Source organism: Diadema antillarum, unplaced genomic scaffold, assembly GCF_040938485.1.
Source record: "Diadema antillarum isolate AM-2024a unplaced genomic scaffold, OU_Dant_1.0 seq00001390_RagTag, whole genome shotgun sequence".
NCBI classification, from domain to species: Eukaryota; Metazoa; Echinodermata; class Echinoidea; order Diadematoida; family Diadematidae; genus Diadema; species Diadema antillarum.
This window is the reverse complement of record NW_027272145.1, coordinates 317,372-342,339: the sequence shown is the minus strand read 5'-3', so window position 1 is coordinate 342,339 and position 24,968 is coordinate 317,372. Positions and strand designations below refer to the sequence as shown.

Sequence of the window (24,968 nt, the reverse complement as noted above, 5' to 3'; positions counted from 1 at the left end):
CTGCGGCGTCTGTCCATCCGTCGTCCGTCCATCCGTAACGCTACAAAAACTTGCATAACTCTCTACTGAGGACTTCAATTTCAATCAAACTTGGAGGGAAGAGCGGTTATACAAAGTTACACACTTTACTAAACATGAAGGTCACCTGAAGGTCAACGGTCACAGACAGGGGTCAATGAACTTTGGGCCCAATGTTAAGTTTTTACCGCGCGTTTCGATTATGGCTCATAACTTTTGTTGTATATGTCTGTTTGTGACCAAACTTGGATGGTAGATGTCCCTTAGGGAGTTGAAGGTCACCACGAGGTCAAAGGTCACACACAGGGGTCAACAAACTTTTAGGGCCCAATATTAAGTTTTTACGGTACGTTTTGATTATGGCTCAAAACTCTTGATCCATATGTCTGTTTGTGACCAAACTTGGATGGTAGATGTTCCTTGGGGAGTTAAAGGTTATCACAAGGTCAAAGGTCACAGACAGGGGTCAACGAACTTTTAGGCCCAATGTTAAGTTTTTACCGCACGTTTCGACTATGGCTCATAACTTTTGATTCCTATGTACGTTTGTGATCAAACTTGGATGGTAGATGTCCCGTGGGGAGTTGAAGGTCACCACAAGGTCAAATTTCATAGGCGGGGTCAATGAACTGCCGGGAGTTAGAAAAACATTAATTTCTCCTATGCGAATGGACGAGACACATTTTGGCACTTGCCTTGTTTATTTGATGTAAAATGCTGATTCAAAAGGAGCCTGAGAAACATTTTATGGGATGATAGATTATTGGTGAAGACATATTAATAAAAGTTTGATGATTTTAATCTACCTTCACACCTGATAAAAAAACTACGCATTAAGCAATATCAGTTATAAGTTGTCCCATCCTCATGATGTATAGTGCTTAACTAGCAATCCTCACCAAATTGTAATGGGCCATGCCAAAACTTTTCATGTCAATATTTTTCATCGTTTTTTTTCAAGGTATTTTTTCAAGTTTTCAAAGTTGGGAGAAGTCGATTTTTTTGAAAATGACATGACATTATTCCCTTACTCTTCCGATTTTATTTCATATATAACACGACTCATAAAAGTACTCGGTTACGGAGATATCGATGATTTTGTGAGAGCCTGTCAAGTGGTCTAGGAAATCAACATTTTGAGAACCCACCTTCAAAGTTTTCCTTCCGACGCATTGGTGATGAAGGGGAGGTAAGACAGTTTTCATGTCTTGACAAAAGAAGGTATGCTCCTAGCAACCTCTGCAATGTTCATTCAAGCTTAGCGCCAGTGGTCTATGCACGACCAGTCAGTAACCAGGATGCCACGCACTGACCAATAAGATCCCTCCCTATTTGCTAGGGGCAGAGTCTATCTATGGCGCTAAATCCAAATCTTCGGACAACTTTTTGTTCCATTGAAAGTCAGAAAATCACAGCTCAGAAAAACGCTCATTTTTTGTCTTTCCTTTCATCATTTAGCCTCAAAATTTCAGCACATAAAAGCCAAAACATCAGATTACAAAATTAAGTCAAAAACAGAAATTGAATGGTTTTGACCGATTTTGATGATCAGACTACACACTCGATTTTCTTGGCTCAGCCATCAGCAACTTTCAGATCCTTTTGTTGTGGCGGGTCACAAATTTGCTTTCTTGCTTTGAGCAAAATCTCGGTCAGTTTCTTTCATGATAGGTTTTCATTATGGGGGAAAAAACTTACGTGGGGACACACGATTATGCACCATTTCAGACAGGAATAGTGGAGATGATTGCAAAGCAATTGAATGTAGGATAGAATGAAATAGGGGAGATGAAGGAGGAGATGATGGAGGGATATGTCCCATAGAAAGGAGAGAGAGAGAGAGAGAGGTAGATAGGATGATGATGATGACATGCCTGAGTAGGCTAATCACAGGCCATGCATGATTTGTGATGGGGGAAGGTGATTCCCAGCCCGAGTATGGCCTAGTCGTAAGGCGCAGGATTTTCAGCATTTATATAAAAGCGCGTAAGCAGCTTTCGGCTGTAGAGTAACCAAAACATATACAGGAGCTGATCATAAATCTCTTCTGTCTCTCCCTCTCATTCTCTCTCTCTCTCTCTCCCTCTCCATCTCTCTCCTCCGAGACAGACACATTGCTGATTATGCATGTTGACTATAAAACATCATTAGGAATATGATACAGTGAATTCATATTGGGAGCTTTCTGCCAGAATGTATCTGAAGCAGGAAAAAAAAAACACAAAAAAACTCAGAACATGCATATATATACTCAGACCATTGCTAAGATTCTTGCCAAAAATGGCTAGTTGCTAAACTACACCATACCAATGGCATAAAAAATGATGTAAAAATGAACTGTACATACTTATAAAACTATTGCATAGTTTTAGGATATTAATTGTGTTCAAAACCAAATTTGAAAGTGCAAGTGCTCATAAAAAAAGCAGTATTGTGAGTATTAAAACTGCTGACATGCATAGTATGTATGTGTAATCAGTTTCTCTCTTCACAATAAAAAATACTTGTGATAATGATGAAAATGATTCTGATAATAATGATGACATTAGATGAATCTGACCTTTTATTTAGGGAGGGGTCTGTCTCTTCTCTCACCTTTTGCCATGACACATTTTTGGCAGGAGGTTAATGATGGTTAGCGTGTTGACAGGTAGTGGAACACAGAAGAAAAAGAAAGGAAAGAATATGTGATTTGTTTAACTTAATGCTGTATTCTTGCATGATAAAGCAGACATCCAAGTGGATATGATGCACTTGTAGGGAGTCTGCTTTACTCCTGGTCTGATAGGGACATCTGTCCGGAATAAGTACCACAAGAGGTTGCCATTCCTCACCCTGTATGCTTTTATTTCCGACCTTTGTAAGTCCCATTGGCATAGACTATCACCACTGAACTGTTGCAAACTCAATGAGGGAAGAAGAGAAGCAGCTTGGAGATTAGAGAGAGTGGGATAGTGGCCAGTCAGCTTTGATAGTTTGTTTCCTGTAGCAATGATGGGTAGGAGAGTTAATGGTTTGTATGTAATCCTAATTTGTCACTACTGAATGCCCTGCAGTAGTTTTATGGCTGTTATGTGAGCTGAAACAACAAATTTGTTCAAAATACTCAGTGTATGGCTGAACAAATTCTATTCAAAATGTCAGCTACAACATATAATAATATTATATGTTGTTATATATGTTATGCAATATTATCACTTTCTCTCAAAGCCGATGATTCCCTGTTAAACTTGTATGTTTGGGATGTTTATCATCATGTAGATACTGTATGCGCCATGTATTTGGTGAGTCAAAATTTTTCATGAATCAAGACCTCCCAACAATTTCAAAAGTGGTTACATTCGCCATCACAGAATGCAGTATTATCACGCACCTTGTTCATGTACTGTCCATACCAGTAAATGTATGATTGTGCACGTTGCATTCATGTCAGTATCAGAGTTTATGTTTTTGCATGTTAAAATAATCATGATTATCACTCAACTTGTGTAATTCATGAAAGTAAAGACTCTGTGAAATATATACCATTATACAGTATTAAAGCAGACTTTCCATTTTCACAGTCCATTTGTTCCTGGGAATGTTGCAAATAATGTACAAATTGTAGGTATCATATTGACAATTTAGAATGATCAGCTGTGATGACAGAAGTGTTAGACTAAAAGCATAGTGCCAGCATTACACATGGAAATATGGCACATGAGGGTCTGTGTTAAAATAAAGAGTGTTAAGCATGCACATTGTCGCAGAACAGAACATGTGTGGAGAGATTGGTAGTGTGTGAAAGGATCAAGATTGATACCATATCTTTGTTTGGAAGTGGGTTTTCTAATGTTTTATTTCAAATGCTCAAGCTTATTAATTATTGAGAGCAAAGTGCTTTCCAATGAACATGATACAATGAAACTAATGCCTTATCTTCAAAATTTCTCATTAATCCATCCTATGTAGAGCTAAAGTTAAAAATATTTCTTTCCTCTTTTTTTTGTGTCAAAAATGAAGTGCATTATTAAACAGTTCTAAGTTGGATACTGTAAAACGAGAAATGTTCGCGTGCATTTTAATTTCGCGAATTTCGCGAGCGCCAAGATTCGCGAAATTAAAATGCACGCGAAATTTCTTTTCTACACTATATGCGTTGAACGCTAGAGGCGATTCGCGAAAATTTCTTGCCACGAAAAAGGCCGTAGGCTCCAATTCGCGAAAATTTCGTGCCGCGAATATATCATGTTTTACAGTATTTTGTCTGTCTAAAGCTGCAATGTACCTGACAGATGTAGAAGGAAACACTAGCAAGGTTAAACAACCATTCATACCCAAACTCAAATAACTGCCAGGCTTTAAAATGGTGATCTGTGTGATGTTGTGTGTGGCACATTAGATGTACAAGATTGTGGAATGAAAGGGAATAATTAGCTGTGGTCACACGTTAGCAAAAGATCACAAAGGTTAAAGGGATAGTACAGTATTGGTGGAGATGAGAATTGGGCTTCTAACTTTTTGCAAGATACCAGGAAAATACTTATGATATAGTACAGAGCATACCATTTTAAGAGGGATTCAAAGTTTATTTGATGAAAATCAGGTTTGGAATGACTGAAACATCCAAAAACAAAGTAAAACAAAGCGATCGTAATAAAGTGTGGGTCCCACACTTTATTAGAATCGCTCTTTTTTTGGATATCTCAGCCATTTCAAAACCAATTTTCATCAAATAAACGTTGAATTCCTTGTAGAATTACATGCTCTTTCATATTTCTTCAGAGATTTCTCATTATCTCACCAAAAAATGTTTGAAACCTGAAATTAGGTCTCAACCAAAACTGTACGATACCTTTAAGATCTCGAATTCTGGCAGCCAAACTTCTTGGTCAGTTTGGGTCACTGGTGTGCATGTGCAAGAACAAAGAAAGAGCACACTGTCCGACAGCTAGTGATTGTGATGTAACAATGCATACATGTACATCACAATGACTGCGCTTCAGAGCCACCACCTACAAACAGGTGATGGACTGGTCATGTGACAAACTTAGTGAAGTTTTTAGTTGCTAGCATTTAACACTGCCCAAAGATCGAGAAGAGGATTGGCGGGGGTCTGGGAAATACCCCTTGTGTGAGAGGGAAGTTTCATGGGGAGTTTGTGTTCACGCTGGCAAAACTGTGCAATATTAAAGATTGCAATCTTTTGCCAGTGTGACCGCAGCTATTATTTCAAGTAGTTGTGCCAGAATAAAGACTGTTTGTGAGTACACTTGGTCAATAGCACAATCAGGGTATGCAAATGTGTAACAGGGGGAAAATGAGAAAACTTGGTGAAAATGTGTTTTTTGCTGTTTGTTGTAGCTGAGTGTACAAAGTTTCATTTCATGTAAAGCTTTCATGTAAAGAAAGAGTCAAAATTTTGCATTAAAATGTGCACAAATTAGCATTTTAATTAGGAATGTCAAATTTCATTAAAATGACTAAAATATCGGAAAAATTCATTAAAAAAAGGAGAAATGTTTTTTCATCTGAAATTGCTTTTAGATATTCCTGATAAATACCCCTTTTGTTCACTACTAGCACATAACCATGACATATCACAAAATATGAATTAATGTCAAATTTTCACTACTCAAAATGGATGATCAATTTCGTCGGCACTACTCTGAATTCATATTAAACCACTTTTATATATTTTATAATATTTCACTTTTGCCAAAGAGTGAAGAGGTGAAACTTTCAGGAATAGGTAACAGACATATGCTGGCCATTGTTATAAAGCTTTTATGAAATTAGGGCTGGTATATTGGAAGATATGATATTTTTCATCAGAAAATTATCTTTACAGTTTGACCTTGAATATTCATATATGTGCGCATAGTGTTTGGATCCATTCTCACATTTGTAAACACAGATAGAGGAATGAATATGAGATTTATGTTGACTTGAGTTGATATCCAAGCTGTGACACTCAAACAATGACATATTAAACCAAAATACTATGTTTTGCTTATGATATCTTAGAAAAAATGAAAAAGTATTGAAATAAGAACACTGAACACTTATCATATGACCTTCATGCAGTAGAAGATGGGCATGGATCAGTCTTATTTTTCCTCAGTAATTTTTAAATATATAAAAAAATAAGTTCTTGTTGCTCAAATTTGCTCAAATTTTCACACAATAGATGACTAATATGTACAATTCATGGCTAAAAAACCAAGGATATTGAATAAGGGGAAAAGATTCTTTTAAGTTGTCAAGTTAGGATATACATGTACCTCACTGAAAATACTATTAAAAAAATGGCTGCACTTATTTTCCTCAGCATTTGAAAATGGCTCAAAACTGGCTGAACATTTATTGGCAAACAGCACACCATATTGTAGTGTATCTTCAGTACTTTTAGGAAAAGCAGAAAAGTAAGCTGTTTCTCCATGTATAGCTGTACAGCATGGGTTAAAAGGTCACAATGTCACAGAAGTCACAATGTCACAGAAATAAGCCAGCTTTACACTCCTACCATGATGGGACTTCAGACCTCATAAATTTCTCCAGCAGAAAGGACCACTGTTTTTTATTGCATGCAAGCACTGCCAGGAAAAAAAAAATCCATTAATTTGATACCAAACACATAGGGGTAGACTTCAAATTCGGACCTCAAATCTTGATTTTACGTAAGTTGTAAAATGCTTTTTTTTTAATGCATTACATGGGTTTTGGGGGACTTTTTGGTGATTAATCTTTGGTAATTAACAGTACATGAGAAGAGATTAGCTATTGTATTACCACATGTGATCATTGATGTCTAGGCACGCTGCATGTGAATTTTGAAGTCGGTTGGTGCATTCTTTTAGAAGTTACAACAGTTTAAAGTGAGAAAACCATGATTGCATACCCTGATTGTGCTTATCACCACTCACATTTGAGTTTCACCACAACTCAAAAAAAGACAAGAAAGTCAATACTATCCGATATCCTGTGTCATACTGCGGAACTTAAACAAAATACATTGTAATGTGCACACCATTGGTTTTATTTTCCCAAATTTTGTGAGTTGGGTGCTATTCTTGAATTTAACTTTGTGCCTAGAATTTGCCCCACTGTGTCATTACTTGACACTGCAGCTCCCCTCCGCCGTCTGACGGAGCTATCACTCATGGCACGATGAACTTTCGTCTTGGGTGTACTGTAACTAAATTTCCTGAAATTGTAGGTGGTGAGGGAGAGGGAAGGAACATATGTTAGAGATAAAATGAGATTATTATGTTGAATTGCTGGGAAGTAATGCCTGTAAATGCACAATTATACCATCATTACACACTCTCTCTTTCTATCTGTATTCTATCTATATGTCTGTGTATCTCTCTCTTCTCACTCTCTCTGTCTCTGTCTGTCTCTCTCTCTCTCTCTCAATCTACATGTATCTATCTATATATACACATATATCTCTCTCTGTCTCTGTCTCTCTCTATCTACATGTATCTATCTATATATACACATATATCTCTCTCTGTCTCTGTCTCTATCTACATGTATCTATCTATATATACACATATATCTCTCTCTGTCTCTGTCTCTCTCTATCTACATGTATCTATCTATATATACACATATCTCTCTCTGTCTCTGTCTCTCTCTATCTACATGTATCTATCTATATATATACATATATCTCTATCTGTCTCTCCTTCTCTTTACATTTTCTTCTTCTTTTTCTGGTTAAGTCTGCCTCTTTCAAAAAGCTGAAGATTCTTGCAGACTGTGTTATCTACATTATGACACAATTTATTCACAGATATTCACAAGCACATAGCAAATATGAAGAGCAAAGACTAGCCATTAATAGTTGTGTACAATATTTGAGAGATGCTACTCTCTCTCCTTGTGCTGTTTCTAGAAACAAAAATGCTTATTGTCACTGCGCTATATAGACAACAGTGTATTTTTTGTATATTCTTATTGAATGCCTGCTTCTGTGTGTGTGTTTTAAGGGTTTTAAGCTTTTACAGTGTACTTTCATTCCCAGTCTTTACATCCTTTTGCAATTATTGTTATTCCACAACTCTAGAGGTCAAGATTTGGAACCGCAGAGCATTGACACAGAAAAATGAGTGTGTGTGTGTGTGTGTGTGTGACCTTGTGTGACCTTGTGTGACTGTGTGTATCTGTTAGTTTGTGTGCTCAAGTGTCCATCACCTATTACATGTATGTGTGAATTGTTGATTCTCAGAAGATTTATCTCTAAAGGATTCAGATCATGAAAAGCAAGATCTGTAAACATAGCATAATTTTTGACAGGCTATACATTGTAGGCTTAACCCTTACATGTGGCAGATCCAGAAGTGGTGCACCGGGCGCGCACCCCCTCTTTATTTTTTTGTTAAAACAAAAGAAATAAAAAGACAAAATGGGGAGGGGTGCATGCGCCCCCTTTTAAATTTTGTAAAGGTTCCGCTTTACGGAATTCCTGGATCCATCCCTGCTTACAGTGCTTTGTTCGCTAGCTTGGATCCACCCCTGCTTACAGTGCTTTGTTCACTAGCTGGCATCCATGCTGGAGTGTTATTTTTGCCCATTTGGCACAGATGTCTGGAAACTATTGGTCAATGAAAAGAAATTTCCTAATTCCCTTTAAAGGTCCTGGTTACCTTTGGGAGCAATGATTTTAAAAATGTTCAAGATATCACTTTTGATGCATATGTGTAGGTCAATTGTATCACAAAACATCCTACCATATGAAATTTTTGCAATAAAGCCTAAAATGTAAGGAAATATTACTATTTTTCTCATTAAACCATAACTGTAGACGGTTTAGTCTGAAAACATTTCTATTATAACTACTGTTCACATTTTGTATATAAACCATACTTAACATCAATTACAGTGGTTCAAATTTTTTCATTGGTTGTTTCTATCCTTAGCTCACATTTTAGAACTATTTTGAAGCACTAATGCTGGGTTTTTGTTTCATGTGCAAATGGCAAATCATGCCTTTAAAATAACTATTGTGTCACCATGGCCTTTATGCTAGACAAAGATCATAGATGCATCAATACCTGAATGGGTTTGTTAACTTTAAAAGTAGGTCGACAAAGTTCTGAAGAATTACTGAATGCTAGTGAAAAAGTTTGTGTCGTTAAAAGCTAAATGTCTGTACACATGCAGGGTTAATGTACGATACCATAGTGAACAAAGTTTTCAGTTCATAAAAGTGCTAAAAGGTTGAATGATCAGTACCGTGATATGTCCGTGATTAACCCTTTCCATACCGAAGTCTTAAATCCCCATTGACTTATTACAGAGGCCACCAGGTTTCAGTAAGGAACGGGTCAATTATGCAATCTGAAATTGTCCCATGATGCATTAGTTCACACCAGTTGACTTTCAGGTAACTTTCCTTGGACCTCCCCACATAAGTTGCCATGTGCATTGATTTCCTTTTTTGTTACAGGAAACCAGATACTCATATCACATCGCCACCTTTATTCAAATATGAATCACCCTGGTATAATACTATAGGCCATTATAATATCATTATAACTGCTGATGCTGAGGTCCTCGCATCCTATTGCAACATTATCTCTCACGTCTCATGCGTCTTGTCTTTTCTCGGCTTAACATTTTGCTGTGGTGTGCTGAACTGTTTGCTGGAGAGAAGTCCACTTCGCCATGTTGCCATCTACCCAAGATGTCGGGACATTTGCGTCATAGCCATGATACATATTGTGCCGGCGTTATTGAATCCTGGTGATAGCAATTTAGTATTCTACGTCGCCAAGCAAATTTCCATTCTGGAGAGTCTCACCGTGTTTCTTAAACCCGCACTACCTGATAATCATCTCCCCACTTCCTCTCTCCCATCCCCCCCCCCCCCCCAAAAAAAAAAAAGAGGGAAAAAATCTTCATGCATGGCTGAGCACATATTCTGTGTGCCCTGTGCTCTGGAGTCAGGCCGATGCAGTTTGAATTTTAAGTAGCTTGGAGGAAAACAGTACCTTATCCTAACACAGCCAGTTGCACCACATCATCAACACCCCCCCCCCCCCCCCCCCCATCTACCTTCTTGCAGTACGGTGAGTGCAGCCACTCATCCACGCCCAAGTTGATATTACGGCCTCATCTGTATAGACAGCCCTTGTCAACTGCTTGCGGTAGAAATGATTTCTAAAGGGACGCGGAAGTCTGTTCATTCATGTTACTTTGCGACTTTTTCATTTTTTTCACCGTCATTCCATGCTTGAAATCCGTATCAGAGTCGCTTCACTTCACGTCGCTGGCTTCGGGCCATTTTGCAGAAGCTTTTTGGTCTACTTTTGCATGCATCCCAACACCGGAGTTTGCAGCTGATGTGATCTGTCATCACAGAGACTGTTTTCCTTTCTCCATCTTTATTCATTTTGAAGAGGCTGTTACATCATGAATGAGCATGATGACGCGAGACTGCCGTTGCGGAGTATGATGTCATGCATCCAACTTTCCTTTTCAATGACAGATGAGATGAAAGAGTACTAAACTGGAAACAGGGACGTAGAAATAAGATAGCACCTCCGAAAGGTCGACACAAGTCTAAATGTGTGAGCTAAATTCCCATCGGAGACCGTAAGGAATGTATAGGATAATGGTCAGTGGATGTGACCACAACTGTTACAGAGGCTGATGCTGCCTTATAGGAGAAATAATGAAAAACAAACGTTGAACCGACAGGCTTTTTTCACCACTAGCATCGCATAAATGTCTCACTTTTCGTGCCTGCTGAAGTGGAAATGATTTGATCTCGATCATTAGAAGCAGCATCCTGTGCCTGTAGCAACTGACATACAATGGTGCAGTAGAGAAGCTTTGGAAGATGCTGAGAGGATTTTATTTGTGTGGGAAATTGAATTTTTTTGAAAATTTTGCCTCCTTTCTTGCACTGATAGTACATTTTATGGATGCAAACTTAAACTTGGAGGTGCTTTGAGGAGCCTAACAGTGACCACAACATCCCAGGAGTTTTGCCTCGGGCAACAAAGTGGAAGCAACAAGAACGCAATACCAGACTTTAAGCCTATCATTGTTGTCTAAATAGGATATTCCAACTTTACAGAATCAGACACAGAGAACGCCAAAAGGCACTCCTCGTAAACACTGTTACGTGTTTTAATCTAATTCTTCTGGTGTATATTTCCATCTGCCCGGTACACCCAAAATTTCTTCCCTTTTTTTTCATATCCGTTTTGCTGACCGCCATCGTCCATCATGCCCGCCCACGACTCCTTTGCGATGCACGACACGCGGACGCGGCTGCTTGATGCTACGGCAAACCACATCGACCACAACGACTCCCTGGCCTGCTTGCAGAAGTGGAAACCTCTTTTTGACAAGGTGAGCCTTTAATGTTTTTGTTTTGATAGAAATGTATGTAAAAAGCTTTGCCACTTTTGTTTTGGGCGGCATATTTGGTCCAGAGGAGAAAAACTTTTGTTTTTTTTTTCAGTGTGAAGTGAGGTCTCAGAGTGCATTTTATGTCAAATTTGGTTCACTGATTAAACAGAGAGAGAAACCTTCCCATGAGAAACTTAATGCTGTCACTGCTGCAAACTAAAACTTTAACTTGTTAAGGACGAGTCCCAAGTATACTTGGGCAGGCGTCTATGGCAAATGCGTATTGTAGCAAAATCAGTCCGCCCTCAACGGGTTAATGTGTCATTATTGTGTGCATTGTAGGCAAAGTTCAGAGGTCATAGTTTTAGTGAGCTTTTTGTTTGGTAATTTGAAACAGGATTTTCAGCTTCTGTCTAACATGTACTTCAGGTATACCTTTCTTGTTTACCTGTTCATTAGTATTCATTTGTTTGAAGCGATACTGGACACCTTAGGTGACGGGAATTACAATGGTGGCAGAGTTGAGCAGAGCCATTCAATCCAGCCAATCATTTCTGTACAGTAGTTCAATATATGCGGTATTTTGCTCTGTATTCAGCACACTCTCTAATGAATTCAAAGTGCCTGAGACAAGAGTTGGTCAGATGAAATCTAAACAATGCACAGCTCTACGTGGAACACAACAAATAAAGCGTCCCCAGAATGCATGGCTTGTATCGCAATCTAATGGCTGAGAAAGAATGAAGGAATAGGACAAGAATTAGCCGTTGAATCACTGCATCTGTCCGACTTCAATCATGAGTTATGACCACAGAGCTTTATTTTCGAATTTGACAAATGACAGTATAACACACAGTGCCTGTCCAAATGGCCCAAACTCAATTTTCTTAACAAATAAATATTAGTTGCCCTTGAATGAAAAAGGTCAGTTTATATTCACCCATCTATCTAGATTGCTGTTGAAAGTCCCGTAGTGCGATTGCACTTTGATGCAGTAGGACTCCTGCTTATTGTTCCAGTTTTCTCATCCAACAGGGCAAGGTAGCAGACCAGTTGTAGCAGTGGCAGATGGGGGGGGGGGGGGGGGGGGGGTGGGGGAGGGAGCGCACCGGACGCCCCCCCCCTTTATTTTTTTTGTTTCAACAAAAGCAATTAAAAAAAAATGGGAGAGGGGTGCATGCGTCCCCTTTAATTCTGTAAAGGCGCCCCCTCTTTACGGAATTCCTGGATCCGCCCCTGGTTGCAGAATGAATTGTGTAATGTGTTATGGCAGGTTGAGCTGAAGATGAATTTATTTTCATTCTGTGTCAATGTAGAGGACACTTTAAGGATCTTCCTCTTTTCTCTGATGTACAGTGTAGCTGCAGATGGAATCTTCGCAATGACTTTGATGTGAATGAAGGCACACAACTTACCCTTTTGAACTTAATGTCCAGAGATTGTGACAGTGAATATAGAAATATATGCCTAGAGAGATTTGCCCAGAAAGATACAGTGTACATTCAACAAAGGAATATAAAGTGGGGATGGAGGATTGAGAAATATATGCCTCGCTATGTGTGTGTGTATATATCAAACAGAGATGCTTCTGGGTAGAGCAGAAAGATATATGCTCAGATGTGTATGCCCAGATTTATAAGCCCAAAAGAAGATATATGTGACCCGCAACAACAAAAGGATCTGAAAGTCGGGGGAGGTTGATTTTCTGAAAATGATATGACATCATTCCCTTACTCTTCCACTTTGATTTCATATATAACATGACTCATAAAAGTACTCGGTTGCAGAGATATTGATGATTTTATGAAATCATGTTGAGTGGTCTAGGAAATCAGCGTTTCGAGAAAAACGCCTTCCAAGCTTTCTTTCCGACACAATCGTGATCAAGGGGAGGTATTAGTTTTCATCTCTTGACAAGAGAAGGTATGCTCCTAGCAACCTCCGCGATGTTCATTCAAGCTTAGCGCCAACGGTCTACGCACGACCAGTCAGTAACCAGGATGCCACGCACTGACCAATAAGATCACTCCCTCGTTGCTAGGGGCAGCGTCTATCTGCAGCACTAAACCCAAATCTTCGGACATGTTCCATTGAAAGTCAGAAAATCATGGCCCAGAAAAATGCTAATTTCTTGCCTTTCTTTGATCATTTAGCTCTGAAATTTCGGCAGATGATAGATGAAGCATAAGACTACTACTACATTATACCAACAATAGAAATTCGATGGTTTTGACCGATTTTGATGATCTGACTTCAAACACGATTTTCTTGGCTCAGCCATCAGTGACTTTTGGATCCTTTTGTTGTTGCGGTCACATTATACAGAGACAGGGGTAGAGCAGAAAGATATACACTCAAAGATGTATCTTAAGTATATATGCCCAAAAGAATATATATGAAAGAGTGATGGGGACACAGAATGAGAGATAGCTGGATATAGTATTCTGGGACCATGTACATGGTCTCTAACTGACTATCTCCCTTTTCCACCAAGTGATTTAGATACTAAATACAATTTAGATACTAGATACACAGTAGAATCAAGAGCAAGTATAGGGTTAGGAGATGATATGTACACTTTCTTTGGCTCATGATTACCTCCTCAGGTGCGATCTTATAACTTTCACCAGAATCAGTCTCCAGGTGGTCTTTGGTATCAGAATTTGGATGATTCAACGTAATTTTGCAATGACCTTATCAGCACTGCCAGCAAATATGCTTTTACAATATGATATGTTGTGTATTTTTTCTTCATGCAGTTTAAATGAAAATGTGGTGTTTTTCCCCCTGAAATTTCATTTAGTGTGCAACATGTACAAATATTCCCATTTCTATTAGAAATATGACACAAATATTATTTTTCCATCATTATGTGCATAATTATGTTATAGCTATATATTTATTTACATATTTATCCCTTGACTTCGTCACAGGGCACAGCACTGTTGAGAAATCACCTTCGGGCAAATAGTTTTAACTGTGCCCCTCAGAGTAGTCAATATTTGTATTATATCTACTTTGCAACAGTATTTTTTATGTACAGTCTTGTTGAATATGATGATGCACCAGTAGGAAAGTGGTTGTTAACTTTTCTTTTGTTTTCTATTCTCTGCTCAGAAATTCTTTGAGTTGCTCTTAGCTGCAGTGGTAAAGTGTGCAGATAATCATAAATTTTAAGAGAAAGGATTCATTGATTTTAAAAGCATTTCACATACATGATCATATCAACTATTCCAGTACTGTAAAGGAGTTGATGAACAGAGTAAGAACACATGAGACATATAAATGTACAAAGAAAATAGAGTGAAGGGAAAGAGGAGAATAAATTCCGCTCCATCTGTATACATGGGATTATGTTACCCAGAATGAAGTTTAATGATGTACCACATGTATGTTTATTTATGAGTTATTAAGACATTAAGTGCCTCCAGTTATTCATACCCCACATTACTATGTAGATTAGGGCCTCAAACTCCTGACTTTTAACTATAAGGGTTATAATGATTCTCAATCTTCGTGAGCTGAATCATGTACATTCTGATTCTACCCGGCAATTTACTAGTGTGAGGTGCATCATCTATGTGGGGTCTGCAAGCTAGGTTGGGAGTTTGGTGTTGCATCCTAAATCTAAGCTCATCATCAACAGTGCCGGCTTTGGATCATTAGGCAAGAAGAGAAGAGAAAGAGTTGGAGAGAGATGGAGAGAGCAGGAGAGAGCAGGAGAGAGCAAGAGAGAGAGAGGGAGAAGGAGAAGAAGAAAATCAGCAGCATACGAGGGCACTGATTGCTCCAGAAAAGTGCACATGTTCCCCGGTGATCCCGCATTCATGATCTTACCATGTATTAAAGCCCTACGATGTCACACCACTGGCAAGCACTTTCTTTCACCTGAAATAACCTCCTTCATGAAAGAGTGAAAATCAGGTCCTGGTTCTCCTACCTGCATGAACAATATCCCATGCCCCACTTTTCCCTTTCTTCACATCTCTCCTTCCTTTTCCTTTTATTTCTCTTTCTGCATCTGTCTCTTTGTCAGTCAGTCTCTCCTCCACCTTTCTATCTATCTATCTATCTTTCTATCCTTATCTTTCTCTCTCCCCCTTCTCTACTCTTCTCTGTCCATTTAACTATTTGCCCTGCATCTCTCACCCCTTTGGCTGTCCCTCTAACAATCTGTCTCTCTCTCTATATATTTCTCTCACACTCTGCCTATCTTTCCGTAGCTATCCTTCTCCCCCACCCCCACCCTCCCCCCCTCCCCTGCCCTTTCTTGAAGTCATCTTGATACAAGGAAGTACTGCCACTTAGCAGGAGATCCATCACTATGGTTACGGGGGACCTTCATTCTCTCAAGAAACGGTGTGCCAAGCCCACAGAGGTTTGCTGCTTCCAAGAATCAATTATGCATATGTCATGCTGAAATGTAATTGGGAACTACGAACTCTTAAAGGGATAGTACAGTTTTGGTGGAGATGAGAATTGGGTTTTTAACTTTTTGCGAGATACCAAGAAAACACTTATGATATAGTACAGAACATACCATTTTAAGAGGAATTCAAAGTTTATTTGACGAAGATCGGGTTTGGAATGACTGAAACATCAAAAAACAAAGTAAAACAAAGCGATCATAATAAAGTGTGGGTCCCACACTTTATTAGAATCGCTCTTTTTTATATCTCAGCCATTTCAAAACCAATTTCCATCAAATAAACGTTGAATTCCTCATAGAATTACATACTCTTTCACATTTTATAAGAGGTTTCTCATTATCTCACCAACAAATGTTAGAAACCTGAAATTAGGTCTCAACCATAACTGTACAATCCCTTTAAGGCACTGTTTGGGACAAAAAAAAAAAGAAGAGGAAAAAAAAACCTCCCTTTAATTTCTTCTGCATCCCTACTTTCCTCCTAGATGACTTTTCATGGATGTTTCTTCCATGTGATGAGATGAAAACATTCTTATTTGTGCAACTGGGGTAGGCCAGGTTACTTTCTTGTTGGTATCATAGATTCTGTTGACAAAAATGTATATTTTTCTACAGTCAGTTCAATTTGGATGAAACTTCAATCACTCTGTTTCTTAAAAATTTCCCATATTCTCTATCATACTTTATCACCTTAATGACTTGGGGGCACTTCTTGTGCATCTGTATGAGTGCTAATGTGGGATATGATGTGCTTTAAAGATGCATAGACATTTTACGTGGTTCATATCAAATGTCTGTCATCCTACTCTGTACTTAAATCTCTGTAAAATACACAATGGATTAATATCTAAGTCATGTAAAATTGTGTGCAATTTAATGCTTCCTTCAGCAAGGAGAGGTTGATACTGCCAGTAACATCTGGATGCTAAAAGATTCAAGGACAATGAAACCAAGGAGGTTCTAGAGAATGGAGTCACAACCGTCTTATTTCCTCTGCTAGATGTTCGAAGCCGCCGCTCAAAAATATTTGAAGCATGTGCCAAACAGGATCTGCTGCGCAGATAGGAAGACAATTGACTCTTGTCTCATTGCATAATCACTAGCCACTTTCAAAGGAAGATATTTCTTTGTGATGGTAATTACTTTTCGCTATCCCTTCTTATAAAAGGTAGTTGGTACAGACATGAGGATGCGTGAATAGAAATTGAGCCAAAAAAATGCTGAAATAAAGATGAAAAATACTCCACTGGTCATACCCGGTCACTAATCTGATATATCTATCAATAGAGAATTATACTTAAAGATTATTCCATATTAGTTTCATTTGCGGAAACTAAGCAGAAAAGTGATAAAATTAGCTTTCCAGGATGGTACAGTTTTAAACATTTTCACATGATACAGCTCTGATTTACGCTTTTTGCACAAATTTCTGAACGGAATTGACTTTTGTTGTACATGCTTTATTATTAAGTGAAATTTCATTTCATTTAATAAATAGATAAGCAAAATATGGCCAACATAATGATAACGTTCAAAATTAGTCTTCAGAATGCTCAGCAAGACGGCGGCAAGGAACATCGATCATCAAAGGCGCAAGTGCACCTGTGGAATTCCTTTGTACATCAATAGAAATCTGACAACTGTTTGAATAATTACAGCCAATTGGAACTCCATGTATAAAACCTCCGTGATGAAACCCACATTTACATTTGCATTTGATTGAATAGAACACATCAGCGGCATTTGAGGAAAAATGGACAATCCATTCAAAATTTGTGAATTCTTAAAGTTTTGATGCTACCAAAAACACTAACTACACTAATATCTTCATATTTTCATGTATGGAAAACAAAATAAAATGAAAATCCATGAAGAGAATTCAACAAAATTTCATTATATCAAATGAAAACTACACATTCCTTTGACTCATTACTGACATTAGGAATAATATTATCCCCCCTACTTTCTAAAAGAGGTAAATCAAGTGTTCTTTCATGTTGCTAGAAAAGGGAATATATGTTGAATTTCCTATGTATTTTCTTTATATCGCTGTCCACATGTGATGTCACAAAGTGTTGTAGTCTTCTTATCCAGTTATGTCGGCACCAAAACTTTAAAAATCATAACTGTTGAACAGATAGTCTGATTAACCTCATACTTTTTACTGTTGTGTTCTATAAATATTGCTATATTCCCTTCATTCACATTGGTTTCATGAAGGGAATTCCACAAAAACTCACTTTTCTAGCATAATGAAAGAGCACTTAAAGGACAAGTTCACTTTCATTAACATAAGGATTATAAGAATGCAGCAATATTAGTAGAACACATCAGTGAAAGTTTGAGGAAAATTGGACAATCGATGCAAAAGTTATGAATTTTTAAAACATTTGTGTTGGAACTGCTGGATGAGGAGACTAAGGCTCGTGATGTCATATGAGTACAACAGTATAAAGAAAAAGTAAAGAAAATTCAACATATTTTCACTTTTTTTCGCGTAATAAAAGAGCACTTGACTTGCCTCTTTCTAAAGGCAATGGGCATGATGGGAATGATATTACCCATAACATATGTCAGAAACGATTAAAGGGAATGTGTACTTTTTTCAAAAGACGAAATTTTGTGAAATTCTCTTTATATTTTCCTTATATTGTTATACGCATGTGACGTCATACACTGCAGTAGTCTTCTCATCCAACGATGACTGCACAAAAACTTCAAAAATTCATAACTTTTGAATGGATTGTCCGATTTTCCTCAAACTTTCAATGATGTGTTCTACTAATATTGCTACATTCTCTCAATCCTCATGTTAATGAAGGTGAACTTGTCCTTTAACTAGCCGCTTTCAGAAAGCAGGGGAAACAATTGCTACCCTGAACATATGTCAGTTTCAAATTGATGGAATGTGTCATTTTCATGAAAAATGATTTTTGTGGGATTCCCCTTATATTTTCTTTATATTGTTGTCCACACATGACTCCATAACCTCTAGTAGTCTCCTCATCCAGCAGTTCCAACACCAAAACTCTAAAAATTCATTACTTTTGCATCGATAGTCTGATTTTCCTCATACTTTTACTGATGTGTTCTACTAATGTTGCTGCTTTCACTCTATCCACATCTCTCTTTGGGTTTTGGTTTCCTTTAAGGGTTAAATTCAACTTGAATGTTGAAAGGCATTTCCCTTGAACAATGACCAGAGTCACTGCCAAAACGGAAGCTAGGGTTTTAGGTCATGCCTCCCATTTCTTGGTTGCCATGGCTACCAATACATACTTGTAACTAGGCAACACCAGTTGCAATGCAGCAGCGATGCCGACTCCTGCTCGGAATCCAATCTGACTGGATAAATCGAGATTCGGGGATGAGCAATGATCTGCCATATCATCTATCTCCTCTTCCGTAGTCCCAGTCCATTCATGGAGAAGGAGGGTGTCAAATTGGAGGTCGTGCCTTATTTAACAGGCATTGACCCCATTCTTGGAGGGATCTCTTTCACTGTGTCGCAGGGGGTGTCAGGGGCATCGACTATTGATGAATGAGATGCCAAGTGCACAAGATTCTTTATCGTTATCACTTCACACCTCTTCCTGTCCCCCCTTTCTCTATCTCATTCTCTTTCTCTTTTTATTTCTTCTCTATTTCTATGCAGATATATTATAATTTTCTTTCCTTTCTACTCCTTTCCTCTCTGTAGCTCTATCACCTTTTTGCTTCTATCTCTATTTGTCTGTCAGTCTGTCTGTCTCTTTTTTCTCCCTCTTATCACTGTGTTTGTCTTTTTCTCTTTTTTTTTAACCCTCTTTATATCCTTTTCGGGGGATTTTCAAAATTTCTTCCTATATGTCCAAAGTTTTGGTGCTAAAATGTACTTCCAAGGTCTCTCATTCTCGCTGTCTCTCTTTCTCAGCTTTTCATTTCTACCCATTTCTCCTTCTGCCATCTCACCTCTTCTGATTCTCATACTCTCCCTCTCTCCCACTTTGTATTATATCTTTTATAATCCTTGAAAAACTCCAAAGCCTCTTTGATGCTTTTTCCTTTTAGCTTTCCCAATTGAAAAAAAAAAACTAAAAAATAAATAAAGACATATCTGAACTTTTCCACATCAGTCATGGATGTCTGACTAATGGTTTTGGGTTGTTAGAGGATTTCTTGCTTATTTTACTTTATTCTGTTACTTATTTGTATACTACTAAGTGTAGAAAATGTAACTATTTCATGTTTGCTCTTAAACTAATTAATTTTTCCTTAGGTAAGAAAAAGAAAAAGAAAGTCAATTAGAGATAAATCCATTGCCAACAATAGTGCTGTTATTGCAAACATTTTAAAATTTTTGATTCAGTGTTCTCACTGTAAGAAATTTGAAAACTTTTAGTTTGCAATTATTTTCGAAGAGCTGACCTGTGCATGCTATGAATGGTATGCTCACTAGTCTAATGGGGCCAATTCAATATACTGTGTGCACTGCAGCTGGTAAAAATTGCAAGGAGTGACATGTGTGGTGCATTGTTGGGACATAAAATTTTGACATTTGCTGCGATCACCATTCTCTCTTCACATATTTTTGAAAAAAAAAAATCAAACAAAGTATTGCGATTTGGCTTGTGACCCAAATTTCGTGAAATAATGAGCTATTTCAGTTCTCAACTAAAAATTTCAAATTTTGGGTCGTGGTCCTTTTCAACCCAAAATAACACATTGTTTGGAATGCAATGTGAACGGTACTATTTATACGTAACTACTTGCTTTTGAGACCAAATTTGGGCCAAGAATTCCAGATATTCTTGGGATGTGATAGCGTGAAAATGGCTTTTCAGTCACAATTTTCACTTTAAAACTTAACACCGAACAATTGGTCTCCAATATCACCTTTAATACTTATCTCTCTACATGTAGCTCTTGCTTTTTCTACTCTCTCCTCCTCCTCCTCCTCCTCCTCCTTCTTCTCCTCCTCCTTCTCAATACTCCAGGATGCCTCCTACTTCAGATACCCATAGTAATCTGAAACGTATCTTGGTGAATTCATTACTAATTGATTGGCTATTGAAAGCTCACTCTACCTGTACCCCATCCATCAAATTTCCCTTTCAGTGCTAAAAAAATGTCGTCATTTCAAGCCGCACTGTATTACTTTTGCATGACAAGAGCAGGCAGCAAAATCTGAGTCATATGTATGATGTTTTTGTATATTGTTAGAGATGTACTTAGATAGATAGATAGATAGTTAGATAGGTAGACAGACAGGTAGATAGAAGGATGAATAGAAATATAGAAAAATAGATGGATGTACAGATGTTGGACTATAGTCAGATGAATATGATTCTGCATAATGAAACCAAAAAATGTGCATTTTGGGGGGTCAACTCTGCTGACTGTAGAGTTTGGGTTTGAGTATTTTATGGCAGAATAATCCTTTTAGTGTTTCCAAAAGTTTGTAATCCTGTTTTGTTTTTGGTCTTTGAGTCACCTTTTTTTTTGTCAATTCCACCCATGATGCATGCCTGAGAAAGAAGGAATGAAAGCCCTGAAGTAGCTATAAAATCAGTCAGTTGTTGCTCTGATAATTAAACAAAATCATGATTTTAAACAAAAAGGAAAAAGAAAAAGTGTACAAAGTTTTAGGCCAACCAGTTAATCTTTTCACAGCTTTTGCCATAGCTTACCTCTGCCATCTGAAAGTACAGGCATTGGTTTCATAGCAGGAGGATGTGAATTTTGTCTCCTTCTACATGATCTTCAGCACCCTGCAGTCTCATGCTTGACATAAAATGTAGGGAAAGTGACACAGACTCCATTTGATGTCGGCCACTTTGGTGCTTAGAGTAATTAACTTCCCAGACTGGTGATCAAATTTTGGCACTCTTCTAGACAGAGGGTGTGGAATCAATTCTTCTGTATGTCTGTATGTGTATATGATGTCTGTCTGTATATTATAATGTGTAAGAACACTATTGTGTTTCATATTTCTTGCTAGCATTTTTGCCATAACAGGCAAGAAGTGTCACAAGATGTGATACTATCAGACTAGTAAGTGGGTGTTGGAAGACTAATGACTGGGGAAATTATGTTTGATTCATTTTAGATGTCACGAATACAGACATGTGTGGCAAATGCAACTACATGAAATTGTAAGTCTCTGAAGAGCTGATGTGCATACTTATTTGTGCATATTTGTTGTGTAGAGTCACTTAAAGGTTCTCTTCTGTTTTCATTTTACCCCATCCAAAGGAGGAGCTGGTAGAATTAAGTTTTCAGAAGTTGAGCTTATCCTGGTCCTCAGTGGTGAAAAGAAGACATCAGTTTACATCAGTTTAGATCACATATCTATGTGTCATCTCTTATCGTGCATGCACAAGCTCTGGAGGATTTGAATCACAACGGCCAGGCGAAAGCTCTCTCCCCACGCACTTACCCATAACTCTCACCGCGCCTCGGGGAGGAAGACAAAATAGTGGATCTGAGGAGGATGTGTGGCGTAGATTATTTTGGGGAAAAGGTCATACACAGAGCAATTAATCCTGCATGGAAATTTCATGACAAAGTTCTATCACGTAGTCCTAGCTCTATCACCAGTGTCTCCTCGACAAGCGCCAGTGTTCCGAGTCTTGAGGGGGTATGCTCATTGTCCTGTATGGCCCTATGAGGGATGTTGAGACACCGCCCTCTGAGAAAAGGTCAAGATACCACTTCCTCTTTTTTTTCTCATTTGTGCAGAGAACCTGACAAAATGGAGGACATTTATTTTTTACAAAGTTCAGCTGCACTGGGGATAGACGAGATTCGACGAATCATACCAGACATGCCACAAGCCAGTTAAGCATTTCAATGAACAAATGAAATAACCCAAACCAACAAGAACTGTGGTGATTGATTCGAAGATTGCAGTATGGCACATTGAACACACCCACCTCATACCCAGAAGAGAGGCATGGTCTTATTTTCTTATAGGAGCATGCTGAAAAGTTCATGGGGCTGCAGAAGTGTGTCCGTGTGATAAGTCAATCTGCACAGCGTCGAGAGTCCATCTTTATGCACTCAGTCAGTACCCAATGAATGCTTGCCCTTTTGAAAAGTCACAAGGGACCTGTTGCAGGAAATGATGAATTTGAATAAAATTGATGAAGGAAATGATTCATTCCTGTGATGATACTATTCATCCGTTATGTACCTGAGGGACTGAAACACAAAATGAATTGTAATTGTGATGTTGCAGTTGTATTTGTTTTCAAACAGAATAGGATATCTCATGTGAACACAAGAGTTTGGGTTTTATAATTCAATATTTTGGGGGAATATGTTTCTTCTCTCTAGAAAATTCAGATATGAGTGATACTGCTAAAGGCTATGGTCATAAATCAAAGCAGCTACTGACCAATTTGTAACCTGCCCAGAAGCTCTAAGAGCTTAGAACTCACACAACAATTCTTTTGAAAAATTGGGTGGTAATTCTTTCAGCCCAGTAGGCGTGTCTTCATCGGCGCGAAGTTCAAACTAGCAGGATATTTTGCCTGGGAAAATAGCCTGATATTGCGAATGTGTGCCTTCATCAGTTCGAAACAGCCCGCTTGGGGAAATTAGCCTAAAATTTTGATGTTTACATAGGCCTACTTTGCATCACTGGTTAGTTTGAAATCTCTCGTATCACCGTATTTACACAACAGACTGGTATGGACATTTACTTGGGTACAGTAGGTATCAGAAGTAACAAGCTGGATCGACTCACATCTATCGCATCAATCTCGATCGTGCACACAACTAGTACATATAATGAGCTTTCAGGTCTATTTTCTACCATTCTGTTGGCACATTAGTGTGCAAATCGTATCAACATTGACAGTTTAGAGGACATGGTATCCCTGATAAGTAGACAGGGGCTTCGCCGGGAAGCAAAACGAAGGGAACAATTCGTAACATCTGCTGCACCAGCCAGTGCTCCCCTGGAATGTATGGTGGGATCAAGAAATTTTCGGGCTGATGGAGACGCACACAAATTAACGTGTTATTTCGAGAATTAGCGCGCTAGTTCACGAACTAGCCCAAGATTTTGTTGGGAAATTTACCTATCAAATAGAGCGCTATTTGCGTCTTCACTACACAAATAGCACACTATTTTGACATCGGGCTAATTTTGTAACCGCAAAATAGCGTGCTATTTTGAAACTTTGGGCTGATGAAGACACGCCTAATGATGCCAGGTTAATTCTCCACAACGTGTCGGGACAGTGACAGACTAAAGACCCACCAATCCCACACCCCACCCCCGTGGTCTCCTTCTGGCCAACGGCTGATTTTGAATTAAAATCGACCAGTGGCTGGCCAGTGATATGCATGGCATCTGAAGGTGACCAGTAGGCATACTGGTCTGGCACCAAGTGTAAGAATGAGCAAGCATCACCAGAAGTTTAAACTTTGTGCTAAAAGTGGTGACAGTGCAACGCTCGAAAAGCCAGCAGTGCCCAGGCAGCTGCTGATCAGTACTTGGATTAAAGTAGCAAGAAGCCTTACTGCTTGGCCACTGAGCAGGCTGATATCGGAAGTTGAGACCACAGGTCAGGTCAGGTCGGGTCACACCCGTAGCATTTCTGCCGTTGGGGCACTGAGATGTCCTTCTCCAGGTTTCCTTATCCTGCGCCATTCTCATACAAATTTCCACCGGCTTCTCCGCCCATCTCCTCATATCATCCACCCAATTCCTCCTTGGTCTTCCTTGAGCTCGTCGCCCATCCACCCGACCATACATTACCATATGCGCTAGTGTGCCTGGCCGTCGAGTGACATGTCCGAACCATTGCAGCTTCCTTCTCTTCATTGTGCCCAGCAGTGGTTCATAATCCCCGATTTTCCTCCTGATCTCTTCCAGCGCCGACGCATTGGTGCGGCGATCGTGCCAATGGATTTTGAGTATCGGCGGGAGCATCTCATGTGGAAAGCGGCTATTTCCTTCTCCAGATTCTTACTGAGCGTCCATGATTCGCATCCGTATAGGGCTATCGAGGTCACCAGTGCCTTCATGAGCTCAGTCTTTGTTTTCTCTCTCACCTCTCTGCTTCTTCAGATGTGGTTCCACTTGGCCAACTGAGCATTAGCTATGGCCATTCGAGTCTTCATTTCTGTTGTTGAAGTGGCCTCCTCATTCATCATGGTGCCCAGGTATTTGAATTGGTGG

General features: G+C 38.8%; 1 protein-coding gene across 1 annotated transcript in view; it reads left to right on the top strand.

The window, feature by feature from the left end:
- The window catches only part of LOC139708924 (rhomboid-related protein 3-like), a 101,147-nt gene that overhangs the window by 41,998 nt on the left and 34,181 nt on the right, over positions 1 to 24,968 (top strand). The window contains exon 3 of the mRNA XM_071620889.1: positions 11,344 to 11,367. Coding sequence (XP_071476990.1) covers positions 11,344 to 11,367 — 24 coding nt within the window. The remainder of the gene's footprint in view (positions 1 to 11,343; positions 11,368 to 24,968) is intronic.